The 20,930-nt window shown below is 40.3% G+C and overlaps 1 protein-coding gene across 1 annotated transcript in view; it reads right to left on the minus strand.

The window, feature by feature from the left end:
• The window catches only part of grm8b (glutamate receptor, metabotropic 8b), a 132,417-nt gene that overhangs the window by 39,789 nt on the left and 71,698 nt on the right, over nucleotides 1–20,930 (minus strand). Inside the window, exons 4-6 of the mRNA XM_053427908.1 lie at nucleotides 11,534–11,669; nucleotides 9,255–9,409; nucleotides 9,016–9,153 (exon numbers count right to left, since the gene is read on the minus strand). Of these exons, the coding sequence (XP_053283883.1) occupies nucleotides 9,016–9,153; nucleotides 9,255–9,409; nucleotides 11,534–11,669 (429 nt within the window). The remainder of the gene's footprint in view (nucleotides 1–9,015; nucleotides 9,154–9,254; nucleotides 9,410–11,533; nucleotides 11,670–20,930) is intronic.

Consider the following 20,930-nt stretch of genomic DNA (forward strand, 5'->3'; position numbering starts at 1 on the left):
GAGTAGAGGTCATGGCGTTATGATAATCACATGAATATTTCTTACAAGTTTTATTCTAATCTGGCCTTTGGCTGTCGAGCTATTTTTTACTCTGGAACAAAAACTGTTGCTGACTTTTCTTTTCACAAAAAGCACAAACCGTGTCAAACTACTGCTTGATTTGCACAAAATCCCAGTGTTTACTTAACAGCTGCCTCTCGCTCTGGAGATGTTCTTTACTGGGACAAATGCGTCAGTAATTTCCCAAGTGGAAACTTCATGAGTGAAACCTAGTTTTGGAGGGGAAATGAGTGATGGGTTCGGCCGGGCGCCCACTGGCCACAACTCCATTTGGCCTCCTGTTTGCTAACAATCCTTGATGCCCAATTGATGATGACGAAATAAATTCAACACTGGAGTTGAGGCAGCGTGTATGACACACAGCTTCATGACAGCTGCTGGCATTTCAATTAAACATCACTTGCAGGGAAAATGTAATTCCTTCTCGACAGGGCGGCTGCATTTCTGTTTTACTGTCTCTCTCTCTGAGGCATCCTTCTGTTTCAATTAGATTCGGAAATTAGATAAACAGCAAACTAATTACAGAGGTTAGTGGTGATGGGATGAGTTCGGTGGAAACCTGCCTAGCTGCGGTGTCTCAAAAGCCTGAATATATTTACATTAATAGTCTTTTTCTTGGCTCTGTTGTTTATCAGCTACATCAGTCTGTGTCACATACATCAGGAGAGGATTAAAAATTATGTTTCATCTGATTCCGACTGGGAGAACATAAAAACAGGAACATAAAACCAGGATAGAGACGTCTCAGTGCTGCTCAGATATTCATGAATTCATCCTGTGTCCATGGAAGAACTGAAGACTAAGGAAGTACTTTTCATTTACTGCCCATCTTTATCTTTAGCAAGGGATTTGCATTAAAAGAAAACAAGCAGAAAATCGTGCAGAAAGATGTAGCAACAGCACATAAGAAGAAAGTCTATCCAATGTCAACCAGCATCAGTGATATGTTGGGTTTATTATTCTGATGGTAGTGTCGGAATTTCAATCTTTTCAAGCAAATCCCAGTTCATGACCTAAAAGTCATTAACATTGTGTCTTAAAGGGAAATTCTGGTATTTTTTCAACCTTGATGTGGACAATGTCGTGAAGCATTTGACTTCGATGACTTGTTTAAACTGATGTATACAGATGAAGATCCCCTACAAATTGAAGAGCAAACAAGTTGCAGGTGAGACTTCTCATTGGGTGAGATGTGACTCATACAAACCAGAATAAAAATGTCAGCCCTTTGTTGATGAAAAAAAAACCTTTTGTGGACTGTTTCTGCTGCAGCATAAGATTACATTGTAGCCACGGCTGTAGGTTTGACCCGGTGGCTGGACCGATTCCAAAAGTTTTTCAAAGTTCCATTCATTTATACAACCACATTTAACAAAGGGACCAGATAAAAATTCCGGTAATTCTTCCCCTGTGAGACAAGTTATTCGTTGAAACCAACAAGACTGGAATGAAGAGCCAATCAACACCAACAAGATAAGTCAGGTTAACTCCCAGCAGTCCAAAGTAACGTCCCACAACAAGAGAGAAGTTCCAAATCAGGTCCTGAGTCAAGTCCCCCGTGAGGACCAACGATTCACCACAGGAAAATCCCAAACAGAGCCCCTCGTCCAAGAGGCAAGAGCAAAGAGTCTGAAGTCAGTGAGCGAGCTGATTGTGACTGAACAATCACTGAACTGTGTTTAAACGGTTCAAGTTAAGGATAAATCAGATCAAATTGGACAGTGATCAAATAAAACAACCAGCATTTCTTTACAATGTGGCTCCAAATCTGAGCCAGTGAAACTAATGCCATTAGTGGGGGCCAACTGAAAGCTGCTCCCTGTCATTTTCCCCCTTTTTCTGCTCTTCAGAGAGTTGACAAAAAGAAAAGTGCAGTTGAACACAAAACAGCTGCTCAATCTCTGGTTCAGAGGCAACTTCCCCCCATAAGAGATCATCGCTGTATTCAAAGTGAGGAGAAAAGAGATGCCTGGCCCATCTCAACCCCATTCCTTCATCTGCTGATACTCCCACCAAAACAAAAAGAGGAACAAAAAAGACAAAGAGATGCTCAAATGCAAATGTGGCTTCCATATCCATTCAGTGCATTACATCTGCAGCAGAGGGGAACAATGTTGTTAGAAGGTGAGAAAACAAAAAGGCTCTTAACACATTGCTCAACGAAGCAGAAGAACGGAATCAAATATTCATGTCCTCTGGTGAAACTGGGGTCTTCAATTGGAGGGTGAAAAAACAAGGTTTTCCCTGATTATAAAAAAACTCCTCATTAACATTTCCCCCAGTTTCTATCACTCTCGTCCTTAGAGACGTTATTGTCTCGATTCACTTTGAATATTTCACAGCTGATAATTCAGAGATCGCTGTGGGGCTGCTCTAAAAAAGACACAGGATCATCCAGCAAATACGTTGAAGTGCCATAAACTTCCGAACAGTATTTTGGTGTCTGATGAATCTTCAAACTCCCAGACCATATATTATCATTTTATCTATGAAAAAAACAAACACACAAACTACTGCTTGTTTCACTCAAATAAAACATCCCAAACGTCTCTTATAGTTCAACAATCGTAATTAAAAACAATGTAATGTGACATCACGGTGATGCACAATCATCAGCGGGACTACTCAGGAGCTCCCTTTAATGTAGACTGTTTAGAAGAAAGAAACACTAAACAAGAATAACATGTCTCCTTTAAATTACAAAAACTGCTTATTTTTCTCCAGATCTTACAAAACATCTCAAAAATAAAATTGTGAAAAAATGTATCGTGGCGATGTGCTTTCTTAACACCACGTCAATGAACAGAGTTTTGTGAGTGTAACTTCTGTAGTGAGTGGTTGCAACGAGCTGTCTGCATTGTCCAAACACGCCTCTGTCAGCAGCTGCTGCTCGCACCCAAACAAACAGAACGCTAGTTATAGATCACAGTCGGTGAGCGGCTGACAGGGAATCCATCGACCGGGGGCTGCAGAGGTCACAGTTGACATCCACCTTCAGAGAGGAAGAAGGGCTTGACTGCTAAAAAGAATCTCAGAATCTGGACTGATGCAGCTGATTTGCATTTGCAGTTGAATTTTCTCTGAACTCTTGAGTTCCACTGTTTCTCTTGCAAGCCTTTAAAATCTTCCAAAGTATTACTGTTAGGGTATGGGGAGGTGGGGTTTACAGGGGCGTTAATGGCGGGGAGTTTTTGTAATTACAATTTTGAAATCACAAAAGCAACACACTTAATCTGTCAGAAAAGTATGTGCTACAAGGCAGCGTCTGTAAGCAATGCGGTGTGGTGACTTCATCCACGAGCGGTGAGCGATGGAAAGTCACCCTCAGACCTCAGGCCACCATGTTACATCGATATTTAATTATCCTTATTAGATATAATTAATGAGCGTGCCTTTCTGGTCTTCTCTGGAGGGATCCAGCTCAGCGTTCTCTAACCTCTGTCAACTCCTGCAGATTCCCGCTCCACGTTTGGATCGTTGTTGACACACTACACACTGAGGTTTAAGACTTGGCTCCACTAGCATCTCTCTCTTACATGTACGGGAAAGTGAAAAGATGGATCATTAGGAGGGTTGAAAATGGTCCACTTGGTTCCTGCTGCAGCAGAAAACAGAAACGTGTGACTGTGTTTCATGGACGAGTCTAAATGACCACACATTGATGGAGGTGCATCTCTCAACTTGAAGGAGTGAGGAGTCTGAGCTCTGTCAGACAGAAATCCATCTGATTGGCTGTGAACAGGATCAGTTTACTGAAACTGCAGATTGCTTTGATCAGGCGATGCTGTGTTTTTTTATTTCTGTCATTTGAAGTTAAGCAAGACGTCCACAAGGGTCATTAAGCTGCTGATTTTGAGCGACAATGAAGGTTTTAATTGCTCTAACCAATATGTTCAAACTGAGACAGAAAAGTCTTCACTTTGAGAGCACTCATTTTCTTTTCACCTAGTAATTTTTTCCATCTCTCAAATTTGCTTAGTTCCAGATCAAATCTGTTTGTCTGCAGAAAAAAAAAATGTCAGAGTTTCTTTTCATTGCTTTCAGATTGGGTCTCTTTGCTCGTCAAACCTCTGCTCTCCGACTCCTGCTCTCACTTTTGGATTTGTTTGACATAATCCTGTTCAAATTCCTCAGACAATAGAATGCTAGATAAAAACGTTGACTACGGGCGGGGTCTTTTAGAGAGAGGAGGCAGGATCAGGAATTTCAGAATCTGCACATTAAATGAGGAAGTAATGCTTTCAACATGAAAGAGAGGAAAAAACCTGCAGATTTTCACATCCTCAGTTTAGGCTACTACTCAAAACCCTACAAACATCAATTATTCAGGTCCCTTTTGTGTACAGCCCCCAAAGTCCCTTGAAAAGTTCCTGCATGGTCCTTTTACATATTTCTGAGGTTATTTGTACGTGTTCTGCGCTCTGGCCAGGTGAGATATAACACACATACACACACTTGAATGAAAACAATTGTGACACATGCAAAATAAATTTAACAGAACCTCACCCATTACAGCAGCAATGTGAGATCGTTTACAACACAAATCATAACGCAGACACACTTTCAGATACACACCTGCAGCCTGTCAGCACTCCGAGCTCACAGTTCAACTCTGAAAAAAAATCTGCAAACACACGCAAACACTCATGCGGAGTGGGGAAAGCCGACCTGCTGACTAAGTTGTTTGTCACTTAGTGTGATGACTCTGCTGCAGCTCCAAATCTCAATCTGGATTCACTAACACAATCATTTGAGAGTTGCGTCCTGACAGCAGCAGACTGATCAAAGCTGTCCACTGAGCTCAGGTAAAGACTTGCAGCGTTATCAGAGCAGCAGCTGGGACATGGCAGCTATTCCTCGGAGCGCTGACACTGTTGTTCTGCTGTTTCACTTCTGTCTGCTGCTGGCGGGAGGCTGACACTCGCCCACATCAACCCAACACCTTGCACAAATCCCATTTCGCGTGTCGGACATGTTTGTAAAGGATTTGGACCTCGGTGGCCCTCTGTTCTACAGAGAAAGTCCTCCTGAATCAGGCAGGATTACAACATGCTGGCAGAGGGACTGTGCAGTCAGCACTGGGAGACTCAGCAGATGAAGGCCGGACGTGATCAGAGAGCCGAGGAAGACTTTACTTCAGCTTTTACATCTTCTATCAACTGAAGCCTGAAACCATTGCAACATTTAAAAAGATCACTTACATATAGAATCAACAAGAATCAGACTAGCTGACATTTTTTCTTACATTCCCTAATCAAGTATTGTCAATTCTTGTTTAAGTTGAATCGTGATATTAACCCAAAGGTTAGCACTTAACCTTTCTCAAGGGCTCATCTGTTTGTCTACACCAAAAATGTTCCATTCGCTGGAGGATGAAACATTGTTATTTTCAAAGTTGTATAATCTTGATTTGTGTAACTTTCTCATCCTGAATGCACCCTAAGCATGTGTGCTGCTATCAGTTTTGATTCCAACTTCAAACACATGCTTTGAAATAGGAATCACTTAAACGTTCACTCTGTTTAAAGCTTAACATCATGGTTGAAGAAGCAACATCCCATTCATTTTCTTACCAAAGATTTTGATGGTCAGCCATAATATGATAAGCATCTAAGCTGTGAGACTGTCTTATCAACAAGTCCGTTGTTGCCTTTATTGAAGGAAAATGGAGGAAACTACAAAGATAATCAGGTCATCAAACTATTTGCGGGAAAATGTCAACATATTTTTCTTTATACACCATAGATGCAAACGATGAGCATACAGTCGGGGCTGTTATTTGAAAGGCATTCTGTAAAGTTGCTATGGTGAAAAATCTGATCTCCATCATATATGACTGGGAATCAATTTAGTATTTTCAGGCAACAGATTTTCCGCTCTGTTGACTGAAAATAATACAGTAATAACACAAAGTAATAACATAGCAGTGCATCATAAATGAATGCACTGTAGTATACCGTGTAGCCTGAGGCCTTGGCTTATTTTTCCTCCCCTTAACCCTTAATAGGCTCAGGTTTACCCACATAACAGTGAATCAAAACAAAGGAGATAATGGGTGTTCTTTTTAAACACAGCAGTAGTAAACAAAAAATGTATAAACAAGACATGACATCATGACAAATTATAATTGTCAGCCATTTTTCATAGTAAGTTAACTCTTTGTAACTTACATACATTCGTTTTTGTACGTTTTTGGTACAGTTTCCGTGTGTAGGATTTAGTGACATCTGGTGGTTAGTCTGCAGATTGTAACCAACTGATCACGTTTAGCACCTCTTTAGACACAGTATTTGGTTTGATCTGGGCCACTGCAAAAACATTGCAGTGTGACATTGTGGATTTCCTACGCGACACTGGATGACGCTTCATTTCGAGCTCACAAAAGTTGAGCTAGGTTCTGTTTTTTTATGTGACACTCAGTTGGACTACAGATGTGAAGACTTTGCTTCGATGCACCGCCTACTCACTGCTCTCACTTGACACTGACGAATTATCTCCTGTATTTTACGGTGATTAAAAACACTAATATATTCATTGCTACACTCAACATGATTGAATGAATACTGGATAAACTCATGGGCTGTCAGGTGCTTTGTGTTGTGGGGTCGAGAGCTCGGGCCCCAGAATGATTTTCCAACGTGTTAAGTGTCCATCAGAGCCGGTCAGAAATCAGGCTCATGAATAGAAGTGCTGGAGCAGGTCAAAGAAACATTCAGCCTGGCAACATGGGGAGGATTCTGGACAACTGTGATACAATACAATATAAATACAAATGTTCCCTCAGGTTCTCTTGATTTTAATCCTATTAAACAGAGGTGATCAGGATCCATTTTCAGACATGTAATAACATCCAGCTGAGAGGAATAAAAAACAATGTATAAAAAGCTGCTCGGCAGTGAAGAGCAATATTTCTGCTCTATACTTTAAACTTCTACTTTGATTTTAGACAGAATAACTGGATTTGATTTTTTACCCGACACTTACTGTATTAAGAGATGTGTTGAACTTATAAAATAAAACATAGCATTTAATATTAAATGAGTCATTCCCAACCATTCTGGTTTAAAGGCCTTAATATTAAGTGTCTAGTTAGATGTCTGTCAAGTTTCAGTAGAGTAATTCTATTCAGAGTTTACAAATTACACAGAAGTACTGCTGCTTATATTGTACTCGATAAATATTTCAGGTACTTCCATCCATTGCCTTCTCCATCGGTGACATATTGTGTCGCGTCTCTCTTCCGAGCCTGTTTTCCAGCTCTTCCTAGAATCCAGGGTACTTGGAGTGTTTTTCCAATTTAATATCTACAGTTCTCAGAAGCATTATTGCAATTTTATTCTGCATTATTATTTTCATCCACAGTATAGTACCAGACTGAAGTCACCATTATTGCACCTGACAGCATAGCTCTCAAATTTCATCAGTATTATGGTTCACCCACTTCTGCCATTCAGACTAATCTCAGAAATCTCCATCCAGTCTATACTGTTTGACCATCATATCAAATTATTAACCTGTAATTATTTTATCCACCTGAGAAATACTGCAAAACCCAGGATGTAGGGTTTATATTTCATATATATAAATATGACAGCCGTCAGAAGAGTAGAGGGGACAGGGAACCTCTGTCGTTCTGCTTATTGGAGATCCGCTCCTGAGCCACAGCGTGCTCATAAAGTGAACTATTGCATCCCACAGGGCATCTTGAAAAGTGGTGTAAAGCTGAAGGCCTCTAACCAAAGAATGACAGAAAGACAACTTTGGAGAAACGGGAGGAGAGAGAGGGCAGCATGTCTCAGCCTTCTCATGGTGATTCTACTTTGTATTGTCATCAAAAAGCTGAATTATCATGGGGTAAAGGCAGACAGGTTTATATTTGACAACATTTTCACAGACCTGTTGTAAAACATTTCCTTTTAGTGTATACGTCCCTAGTATTTCTGATGGCTTGTGTTTGTCTGGCACGAGACAAATCTGTGAGTTGTGGTAGTAAAACATGAAATAGTAGCTGAGCAGAACATCACAGCAAAAACTGCAGCAAACAAGTTTATTGATACATTTATACATTGTTCCATCAACATGCTTTTAACTTAAAAGTATTACAACTTTAGCCTTAACATAGAGGTCCCTATGGATCGTGGCACTTAGCAGTGTGCAGTGCAGACACTGAGCATGTTGCTGCTGCCTGACATCACCCTGAGCCTTCTCACAGAGTCTGGCACTAAGACCTAACCTAATCAGGGTTTTGTAGTTTTGGGGCTTTTGACTTCAGGGAGAGTGCAGAGATCTCCACGATGTGATTTTGTATAATGCAATGGGGTGTTTGTTTGTGTGCGTGTCTGAGGAGGAAATGATAAATGCTCTCAGTCAAGTAAAGTCGGTTCATTTTGTAGCCTGAAATCACAAATCAGCATCAAAGAGTTTTAAATGCCAGAGAAACTGAGACTGTCTCTTTTTACCCACAGCTGGACCACAGCAGGAAGGAGAAGATAAGATGAGTTAAGATAAGGAGGACGAGGCAGTGCAGGGAAGGAGGTGAAGAACATAGGAGAAAAAAATACAGAAGTGGTATTGAAGGAAAGAATGAGGTCAGGAAGGGAAGGAATTTGAAATAAAATCTGTTGTTAAGGAAGCAGGGAGGCAAAAGTCGATGAGAGGAGTTAAGCTAAAGGAGGAGTTAGTATGGAAAAAAGTAGTAATTGAATGACAGATGGTGGGGGGGAAGAGGAAGATGTATAGAAGGAAATTAATAGTGGGAGATGGAAACACAAATATATAAAGGTAGAAATAACAGTTGTTGAGAAGGTAAGAAGAAGGCAAAAGAAGAAAAAGGAACAGAAAAGGAGATGGAGGATGGAATAATGAAAGCAATAAAGGAAAGGACAGTGAAGATAAAACAGAAAGAACAAAACTAGTTTCTGTGGGATCTCTTCGATGATGAAACCCAATGCATACCTGTACATTTCTTGGGGCTGCCTAGTCTCTTGCCGTGCATCCCCAGCTTGCAGCTGAAATTTTCCTCCCAGAACTCGGCAAACCAGACGTTCCTTCGGTTGTTGGAGAGAGAGCGGCTCTTGAAGTAGCGGTCGAACGCTGCAGACAGAAAGAAAAACGGTTGTGATCTGCTTCTCGATGTCAGACATGTGCTCAGGTTTGTCACACGAGGGGCTGTTCTGTCCCTCTTCCTGTCCCACCATCCACTGACGCCCTCTTGGGGAGGATGGTGATGGCGCCCTCCGCCACCCGCTCCTGCTGGACCACTGGAGATATCTTTGAGCCCCAGCTGTCAGAGCCCACCCACAGGAAGTGGCCCGTCAGGTTGTTGCGTTTCGCCGCATCCAGGACTCGCCTGTCAGGGTCATAGGGGGGAAGAAAGTCAGAGACAAGAGAATCTGTCTACTGCTCAAAAACCAAAGCCATCTAGCATCCTTTATGCTTCCCGAGCTCATTTACACACTTTCACAATTGCACTGTAAAGTACTTTTACTGAAATACTGTTCTTGAGTACAATGTTGAGGTATTTACTCTGTACTTAAGCATTTCCACTGTGTGCTACTTTATTCTAGTTTTACACTACATTTTATAACAAAAACTAAATGTACCATGCGCAGAGGAGGTTTTGTTTTCACACTTGTCTGTTGGTTGGTTTGTAAGCAAGATTATGTAAAAACTAGATTGTTGTCATATTTTGACACTTGCACTTCAGGGAATAATTAATAGATATTGGAAAAAAAATCTGGCACATTTAGGGAACTGATGATGCAGCTTGATTTTATTTAAGAGCACATGTTGGGCCTAGCCACAGGTATGTGCTCTACTGAGCCTTGAATCAAATACTTTAGTCTACATTGCTGATTAGGATTGTGTCAAAGTAGGTGAGAACACCCCGTGTGTGTCCCATAGACTTTAACTTGACCATGCTTTTTTCATTCGCCTTTAAATTGCAGCTTCCAGACACACACTATCCTGGGTTTGTTTGTTTCGCATTCAAGTTACAGTTCCCATAGCATCATAATCAAATAAAAACCTATTCAGTTCAGTTTTACTCCATTTCTTTGGTACTTTCCTTTCCCACCTTGTTTTGTAGAAACAAAGGGAATACGTTCTAAGTACTTCCTGTATTTAAAGCCTTGGTGACATTGGCAGTGATGTCGCTGGGAGCCACAATGTGTGAGGGAGGTGTAGTAGGTTTTGTAATTAGGTGTGTTCCAAATGATGCAATGTTATCAAACTTTCTCCAATGATAAATAACCTGTCATCTTGTCATATGACTTAAAACCATTGTGATGATGAGGCATGGCTGGCAGGATGGTAAGGTTGCAGTTGGCCAAGTGCATCTTGTGTTAATTTAAGTTTAAGTTTTATTCTGAGTCAAGTTACGTTCACTTAAGCTGAGTGAATTATTATTTTGTTTCTTTTGCTTTGTGCAAATATTTCATTACATGTGTAACATAGGAGCAGTTTTTGTAAGACTGTCAACACAATCTTTTACTTTCAACATTACGATTACAAGTTCTGAAGCTAAAAACTTTGTACATCACTTAAGTTATGAACGCAGGGCTTTTTATCCTTTATCATCAAAGTTATATCAGTTCTTCCTGAGGCGGACGTGGATGTGTGTTTTTGTTGGGTCAGACTCAGAACCACAACTGTCAATCACATCCACTGTGTTTTTCATATAGTGCCTATTCTTTTTAGAGACATGAGCGATAATCAGTCTGGTCCTTTAGGGCTCATCTCTCTCCTCTTGCCGCTGTGAGGTCTCCGTGTGATGAAAGCTACAGATTATCATCAGCTGCTACACTCATCGACTCTGTGTGTGCGTGTGTGTGTGTGTGTGTGTGTGTGTGTGTGTTTGTGTGTGTGCGTGTGTATGTGTGTCATTTTAGATGCACTTGCTTCCCAGCAGTTGTCCCTCAGAATACATCAACTAATTATTCAGTGTTTTACTCTTAAAAAGATCATAAAATGTATCATATTGAGCAAAGTGAAATAAAAGAATCGACACAAGGAAGTTAATATAATCAGACTGAGGTGACAAATTCTTGTTTCTTACTTGACAAATACATTTGATCATAAAATCAAAACCAGGATATAAAAGAGAGACCCGGGCTTGGTAATGGGTTAACGTAAATTAATTCTTACTAATAGGGTCATAGAACCTAAAATGCAGGTGAAAATATGCATTGATCTGATCTGCTTTTTTAGGTTAAACAAAATCAGATTTTTTTTATTTTAGTGAAAATGGATAAGAAATTGAAAATCTTAGGAACCTAGTGACCTTAGGAAAAGTCTCCAGAGACCGTCAGAATGAGTGAAATGACAGAATTTCTATCCATCCCTCATTTTACCCAAAGCTTTTGACAACAAATGAGGGCTGAAAAGTAAAGGGACATATTCAGAATCAGCTAATTCTACCCCACAAATAATGAATTTCGATGGATTTTCTTTGGTAATTTTCATGTGTTCATACCGGATGTCGTCCTCATTGGCAAACATAATGACAGCACGGGCGTTGGGTGTCTCCATCAAACGCAGGACGATCTTGTCGAACTCGCCGGGTCTCGGCTCCCGAGGAATCTTCAGAGACTGGGCGATGCAGACCCCACCTGAGAGAGGAACAGAAAGAAAGAGTGGGATGGTAAACCTCTCGACACCATGGGCCAGGATCAAACTCAGAACCTGCAGGATGTTTCAGCCTTGTGGTGTCATCCAAGTGTCCTCAAGCCCCAACATTCATATTTAACTTGAAACGGCGTAGTTTACTCTGTGTTTTAACCCTTAAAGTCCACCACCGGAAGTAGTGAAGGTAGTGCATAGGGATGAGCGAGTACAGCATTATCTGTATCTGTATCTGTTAACCATATGAATTATCTGTATCCGTATCCGTACTCGGAGTGGGCGGGGCCTAACCCGGAAGTGGGTGTGATTTAACCCGGAAGTAGGCCGGGTTGTCTTGAAAGCATGCAATTGATAGGGGTTGATCAGAAATTGTTATATTTATTGCTGATTAGAAAACTATTACAGGACAGCATCAGCATTGAGCTTCAGATCAATGATTTTGATCACAATAGCAAACGAACTATTTACAGAAAAAGTTTTGCAACAATGAATACAACACATGCTGTTGCAATTATGAAGTGAAATGTAATATAATATAATATAATATATATAATATATAATGTGTGTGTGTAGCTTAATTTGTAATATTTTTTATACCACTACTACCGAGAAAGTGTCAGACACTCAGTGCGTGAAGTAAAATAAAACTGGTTAGAGCCAACTGACGGTTTAAAAAAAAAAAAAAAACTCCAACGACCGGCAGAGAGAGGGAGAGAGAGAGAGATAGAGAGAGAGAGAGTAGCCAGACGCTAGAGAGTAGTCAGACACTCAATCCGTGAAGTTAAAAAAAAAAACTGTTTAAAAAAAAAAAAAAAAAAAAAAACTCCGACAGGCAGAGACGCAACGCGAGTCGCTTTCTACCAGCACCACGTCTGAACGAACCCACGTTTAACAGAACTCTACTGGTTAATAAGTAAGTACAAACTGAAATAAAAACAAACTTCAAGCTGAAGAAACCCTAAACGTTAACGGAAAAGACCCGCGAACCTGAGTGACTGAGAGACAGAGAGCTGTTCTGTGAGTGAGTGAGCAGAGCGGTGTGTGAAGGGGAGGAGCGCTGTGACGCTGTGTGAGGATTTTCATTCAGTCCGAGCACAGATATTGACTCGTATTACTCGTGTAATACTCGTGCTCGGCAAAAGTGCTTTATCCGTACCGGATACTCGTTTCAGCCGAGTATCCGGCTCATCTCTAGTAGTGCACATAGCGATGCAAACGCGCTCTCCACGCATGCACTTGGGCGAGAGTGTGTAAAGTTTATGATATATGAATGTCAGGGCTTACGGACACTTAGAAAACATGAGACAAGCACTATGGAGGCAGTTTATGTATTTTTTCCAGTTTTTTTTTACGTCTGAAGAAGGAGACCCATTAACTTCAATTGTATATGCATTTTGCTGCAACGCTGTTTACCCTTGAGATTGCAAAAGTGTTTTGTGGACTCAAACACTTCACCGACCCCATCCTCATGGTGGTGAGTAGATAATGAGGGAATTTTCAATTTTGGGTGAACTATCCCTTTAATGTGGAATCAGACCCATAGACTGTAAAGGTTGTATAAAGAACACCAAATTATATAACGGACAAAAGTTGAGGACCAACTGGGTCCTTTGGCGATCATGTTGAAGTGGATCATCACAAAATGTATTAAGTTCATCCTGTAAAGAGCATGAAGGTCTGAATTAAAATCCATTTATAAATTATTATATCATAATTGTTGGGGACCTCTTGTGTGTTCATGGAAATCAATATTAGAGTTGAAATAATTTAGTCTGATTTAAATCCCCTAGATCACAGCTAGCGATGCTGAAAATATCCAGTGAATAAAATACATGATTCCTGCTACACACAACAAACTTTGTTTCATATTTCTACCGAATAGGGATGAAATGGTTACTGGTTTCAAGATTAACCACAGTACAAGTCCCGACCGTTAGTATTACCATGTTAAATAAAAACTGTCCATCATCAACCACAGTGATCAACAGTGTCCCACACACAGGGGTGCTGGTGAAGCATGCGTTGGTTTGTTAAGTGCTAGTGTGAAGTTTACTTAGTTTGTTTGATTTACTCAAGGAGTTTGAGACACATATTCAAACAAGTCCAACATTTTGCGTGCATGCAGTTCACCTCACACAACACGAGACATGACTCTCACAGCCAGGACAACAGCGTTAAAGTGACCGGAACGATCGGGATTTAATGATGTGACATTTAATTAATAACTAAATAAATGTGATCGTCAGCAGGTGAAGAGCGACAGAGACGAGCAGACACTCAGTCACCCACACACAAACACAAACTCTTGCAGACAGAAGTTCTTCCTGCAAGTTATGATGCAACACATTGTTTTAACTTCATTGTTGCAGTATATGTATATGGATATAAAACAGCAAAAACAGTAGGACTCATTTCATCTGGTATTTGTTTGTGCTCAGAGCAACCATCTGCATGTTTCATGAACATTATGAAATTAAATCATGTTTTTGAGGCAAAAAAAGGGTCAATTTAGTCAGATCCTTAAGGTGTTCTAATAATTTTGGCCACCACTGTATATATACATATATATATGAATAAACCAGGAGATCTGTTAGTAATCTCTGGCCTCAGCTTACAAATGATGATATTCTGTCCCCTTACATTTGGGTCAACTTCTGCACTTAGAGTAACAAGTTGTCAACTTTCGATTAATAATGAAACACTCTTTATTGATGTGTAAACAAAAAAATATCGGTAATTTTTAAACATTACTAGCACATTGTAACAATACCCAAATAATTTTGATATCCAAGATAATTATATTTACTGTAATCTTAATACATAATGTTCCAACTGTTTCCTCTCTACTGTAGACAGTCGTCCTTCATACCATCTCTCCTGCTTGTATGTCTGTTCAGCAATGTAAACATCTGGCAGTAAACACGTTAACACATCTGCTTCTGTCTGTTAAGGACCACATCCCATCTTCACTCCAGTTTATTCTTTGACGGTGGCATTATTTTCTCTTTGTGTCTCTGTTTGAATGAACTTCACTGTTTGTCTTGTTTTCAACTTCGCCTTGCTGCTGTGACGTTTCACCACAGATATCATTAAACTTTCATCTGCAGTCTCTGAAACAAAGGTCAGGGGGTTTATTGATGCTGCCAGAGACTAAATTCTAAATCAGATTATCACCTACATCTCACCAAGGGGAGTACCAATGGGATTCCTTCATACTGCATGAATCAGTTTAACCACAAACTAATGATTTATTTTCCTTGAAAAGATGCCGAAAGGAATCGACTTTGGGTTCAGTTTACTTCTTCTTCCCGAAGATATGTCTTTTCAATCTGCTTCATTCTGTCATGTCAGACATACAGGCAGATGATGAGGAAGATGAGGATGAGAAAGATGAGGAGAAAGAGGTGAGTTGAAGGCCATTAACTTGATTGAAAATGTGTGAGAGCAGGAATAATTAAGAGAAATATATGTGGAACTCTGCAATAATATTATAGAGCTGCATAGATCAGAGCAGGGCTATAGAAACATTTCTAAAGCGTCAGTGTTCCCTGAAGAACAGTGGCCTCAATGAGGGTAAAATGGAAGTTTGCAACTACCAAAACTCAGTAGGTTCATCGAGTCAAACTGAATGAATTTCGTCAGTTGGATCAACAATCCAAGATAGAGAAACTACGGAGAGGATGACAACCTCAGTGCCCCTTTATCAATTTGATCTTAGTAGAGCAGCCACACAGAAGCCTACTGGTTAATATCAGAAACACATGGCAGGCAGCTCTAGACATTCAAACTATTTCTAAAGGAGTCTGAGAGTACAAGAAAAAAAATCATGCATCTCAAACAAGATGTTGTGATCGTTCCTCTGCCCTCTCCTACAGAGGGGTGGGAGAGGACAACCCGAAAACAATTCAAAAGACCAACAATCATTTCACAGAGGCAATCTAATTGCTTAGTGCTAAATCACAGCAGACTAGAGCTAACCCAAAGAAGGTAACGCAGGGGAGAGGGCCGGCTAAACATCGGTGAGCCATTTCAATGTTAAAGAGATCCCACTGCTGGAGTTGGCGACCACACAGTAATACACAACGTCCTTTGAACGTGCAGCAGCCAGTCACAAACAGTGTCTGACTGTATTCAGACAGACGATCACTAATCACTGTTGCGGCTGATTCTAGTCTTTTGAACATGTCCTTTGTGTAAATACAGAGAGTGTATTTTGTCTAAGGAAAAAAAATTGGGCGGCTAATTCCTATCTGTTTAGATCAGTGGTGCACCTTGGCAATGTTGGGGGTGGAGATTCTGGAGAAGCAGTGAAGGGGGGTGTATTTGTTTTCAAACATCAACTGTTGTTCACCAGAATCAGTACCTTTAAAGTAAAAGATATATGACAGCTTGACACATTCAAACTGCATTTAAAGGACTCAGAGCACCAGGAAAAATTCTCCCAGTGTTTTGGGGCAGAAATCCAAACTTTACATCTAGAAAAAATGAGTCGCTGCTGAGCAGCAGTTTATTCAAAAAGCAACTTAATTTGCGACTTAATAATGATGATAATTTCAGATTGATATATCTACTATTTTATTCTAACTATTCATAATTAAAGTTCATGATATCTTCAACACCATTCTGACAAATTCGTATTATGATTATTATCTTAAATTGAGGAGAATTAAAGATATCTTTAACGAGAACTAAAGATTATAATATAATATATTATAATATTATATAACATAATTTTTCAACTGAATTGTTTACCTCTATAATGAGAAAGTACACACACATCAATAAAAACAGCGGTTTAAAACTTACTATAATGTTGAAAAGTCTGAGGCAGTTAAAACAGAATTAATGATTGCCTCTAAAACAGACATCAACTTTGTGATATTGGTTATGCAGCCGTATGCCTCTGGCAAGCACTGGTGCAGATTTTAAAATGAACTTTGATCCTCTGACAACATGAGATGACGTCAAGTACAGTAGCGGCTGCAGGAGAACCAACCCTCAGAATGTAATGTTATTCCAGCTTAATTGGCTCTGGAGAGGTTTTTTATTTTTCCGTTTGGCCAGAAAGACGGAGCAGCTCGCTGGCTGAGTCTCGCAGGAAGCCTCGTGGGGAAGAGAAAGAGTGTCACAGCTGAAAATAATCATGTCTGGTTGGTGTGACCTCGATTGTTTTAACAGCAGAGCATCACAGAGGTTTTTTAACAAGGTAGAACTGGAGTTAGAGAGTTTAATATAACTGCAGCAAAGAGATATAAAGATAAAAAAAATAAAAAAATACTGAAGGTATGTCTACACACACAGGAGTTTACATTTTTACAACATTACTTAAAGCTTTTATATAGCTTGAGGTATTCAATATGTTTTCTCTTGAAAGCTTAATAAGGGCACTTCAAGGAAAGTCTTATCAATGTATCACCTTTCTCTAGTTCCCTGACACAAACGACCAATGAAATCTGTATCTGATGAAATGTTTAAGTCATAGGTAAAGCAGCAGCAGGAGAATTTTAATTTTATGAAAAGTTTGATGAAAATGTACGTTATTTAGGGAGCAGCACAAACCGTGGTTTCCATAGAAACAATAGCCCTCAGATGAAGGTGTTCATAATATAATTTACTTTTATATAGTAAAGATTTTAAAATTCAAACTGAAACACGCTGCAGGTCACTCCATCTTCTAGCGTCCTCAGGAAAGATTGATTGTACCTTGCCTTTTTCTTTCATAGGTAAAATATTATCATCAATGGTCGAGCTGCTCTAATATACAGTTATTTACTTATCATGGCAGCAGTTTTAAGACATGTCCTTCAGAAACAGATGACAAGACTAGTAGGGCTCTATCTTAACGGTCTTGGCTCATAGTCGTATAATGTCTATGAACCATGAGCATTTTATGTCCAAATCCACTCTTGCTTGTTTAACATCAGAGAAATGGGTGATTGCGTCAGGCTCACACTTCAGAAGTGTTGTTCCTGGTTTCTTATTTAATCATTGCGATGTTTTCCAATAAAAGACAGGTACATTTGCACCTTTGTTGATTACTATCAAAAGGTGGTAACAGAAAACATGTCTCTGCAGATGAAATGGATCTGCTCATATGCAAAGTGTAAGTGCGTGAGCAGACCATCTGTGTGTATAACAAGCAGAGTGTAAGCACATTGTGCATGTCCTATGTAGGCGCGTATTTCTGTCTTGATTCTGGTGCCTTAAGATATCAAAGCACCAATGTGCTTCTCCACACGTCATAATAAGACCAACACATGCCAACATGGACACTGGGATTCGCTATTAAAGGTCCAGTGTGTAAAATATAGGTGAAAGGGATCTATTGACAAAGATTTTATATAAAATAATCCTATGTTTTCACGAGTGTGTTTCATCTAAATTATAGAATTGTTGTTTTTTTCTACCCTAGAATGGTTCCTTTATATTGAAATACTTTATATTTACAACAGGGGGGTCCTCTCTATGGAGGCTGCCATGTTTCTTGTAGTAGCCTATGAGTTTTTTATGAAAACTAAAGGCTACCACAGGTTCTCTCTCATGTTTGGAAGGGGAGGAGGAGGTGAGGGGTATTCAGCTTTACGTCACTAAATTCTCCACACTGAAACTTTAAAACAAAGCGGGCACTGGACAGGAAAAGTAAAACTGTGTTTCTAAAACTAGCAAAGACATTTTTACCCATCAATTATTCAATCAGTTAAATTCCAAGTGTATAGCCCATATTCACAAATCATATGGGTGGACAAGGTGTGACATTCTCCTTCGTTAAACTTCAACTAGAGTACCAAACATTTTTATTAAGCCTGAGAGAGCCACAACAATCATTAGAAAAGACAGTGTTTAATACAAATTGAGATACGTATCAATGTTTAAAGTATTTATACACAAGAAAATGTCTGACAGAGATGATGGGAGCAGCAATTATAATTGCAATGATGGAGGTAATGCCAATAACGGTAGTATATGTGAGTAGTAGCATATTGTATATCTAAGCAATGTAGTTGTGATCACAATCCACAATCAGCTGCCACTACGATCACAATCCATACATGAATTGCTCTGCATGTGCTGAGTGTGAGATAGAGCCTTAAAGGCTAATTATGCTTCCTTACATTCCAGAGATGTCAAACAATGTAACTGGCACTGCCCACATACGTCCATGTGTCCTTTGTGTTGGTGCGGCTGTTAATCAGCACATCCACAACAGAGCAGCACAGAGTCAACACACAACAAACATGGCAATGGTGGATGAGGTTGTGATAATGTTAAGAGAGAGCAACTCTTTGTTCCTGTGACCAGGTGAAGTAATATCCTATAGATGCCTGTAGTTTCTGATCAACTCGCAAAGTCTCCCTTCAAAATGTCCACTATTTATTAAACTAAATATTCAGGTCCTATGCTAGTCCCCCCCCCCCCCCCCCCCCCCCAATTTCAGCTGATTCTGCCCTGTTTTGTCTGTGTTGTCTGTATCTTTCTTAAAATGGGCACAAATATGGAATTTGAACAGAAAGCTCCGTCTGTCTCTATACAAATCTAAGGTTGAACATAAATTGGAGCCTTAGTTGTCTCTGACCATGCCCACTCTGTGAGACTGCACTTTGACACAGCGGTGCTAAATGCCAACATCAGCAAGATATGATGCTCACAATAACAAGCATTGATGCTCAAAAGTGTCAAGAGGGAAAATTAACCAAGTCACTAATATCCATCCGATGGGTAACGGGTATGTCTGTACCACAATGCAGTGCAGTGCATCTACTAGTTGATGAAATTGACAGACGGAAATTGCAGTTCAGGAATCTACACTAAAGTTTGTGTAGCAAACTATGTAGAGTGACTATACTTCCACTTGATTAATACAGAGTAAAGTTTGCAATAATAATGAATGATGAATTACTATTTACTCAATTTACCCTCAGGGGTAATTATCAAGAGATCATGGACCTGGGAAATTAAAGGTTTCCATCACATCCTTGCTGAAGTGGTGCTGTAGTAAAAACTGTGAATAATATTACAGAAATGTCACAGAGTTTAACTTTTATCTCTGTGAAAGAAAGACGGCTGTCTGCACAGACTGATCTCCGGGGGGGCAGGATGAAGAATGGAACTTGAAACATTTAAGACCCCCCAGCCATAATCATCACCACGTCATCCACAGCAGAGTGCAGAGGCCGTGTAGAGTCCCTGCTTTAACACACGCCTTCAATCAGCGGCTTCACACAGGTCGATCAGGGCAGCAGATTGAAGCTGCAGCATCTTTCTTGAATAGGCTCTTTCTTTAAGCGGTGGTTTGAGATGATATATTTGAAGGTTTGAAGGTCAGGCTGCTGGGAGAGGAACACCAGCCATATCAGAACATCTTAGTGAGATTTTTTTTTTTATTCTTGATTCAACTTAAATCCTGTTTTCTTTACACCTGAAGGTTAATGGTAAAATGTAGTTTTTTTTTTCTGTATGCAACCTTTTAAAAATACTGAGAGACACCGGTTGACCTGTCAGCAGGTTCATGATCTACACTCCACTAGAAGCAATAATATATATTATGACTGAGTCAAGAACTTCGTATTATCTTAGTATATATCTTCAATGTACATTAAAACACTGTGGCTTCTGCAGAGACAATTACGTCCTGCTGTGCTTCCTTAGTAGGGGTGCAACGATTAGTCGACGTCGTCGAAAAAATTCGATGACAAAAGCAGTCGACGACGGATATACTCGTCGATGAGTCGTTGGTCATAGCGCGTGTTGTTCGTGCCGTGCCGATGAACTAAACTATGTTTTATCGGAGGTGCTGATGGAAACCGCTGAGGAGTGAGCCATCTCGCTTCCTTCCTATCTCTGAAAGTCGCGCATGTGCAGTAGTGACAACACATTGGCCAATGGCGGCGTGCGCTGCAACAGCATCGTGCAACAGGAAGTCCATAGTTCGGGAGAACTTCACCCTCAACATGGCCCAAAAAAAACTACCTGCATTATGTGTACGGCGGACCCGTTGTACACTGGTCCGCTCGTCGGAACGCTTACAGCCGGGCCGGACGAGCGGACCGGACCCGCTTAATGCTGGTCCGCTCGTCGGACCCGCGTACAGCCGGGCCGGACGAGCGGGATGGCGGACACGCGCATTTGAGGAGGAGGAGGTTTGACATCGTAACGTAAACGATGCAGACTCGCCTTGGTAAAATAGCCTGTTAGCTAGCTTGCTACATAATATCTACCTGTGCGCGGGATTCTAGAATCCATCACAAAAA

This window comes from Pleuronectes platessa, chromosome 7 (genome assembly GCF_947347685.1).
Source record: "Pleuronectes platessa chromosome 7, fPlePla1.1, whole genome shotgun sequence".
Taxonomy (NCBI): Eukaryota; Metazoa; Chordata; class Actinopteri; order Pleuronectiformes; family Pleuronectidae; genus Pleuronectes; species Pleuronectes platessa.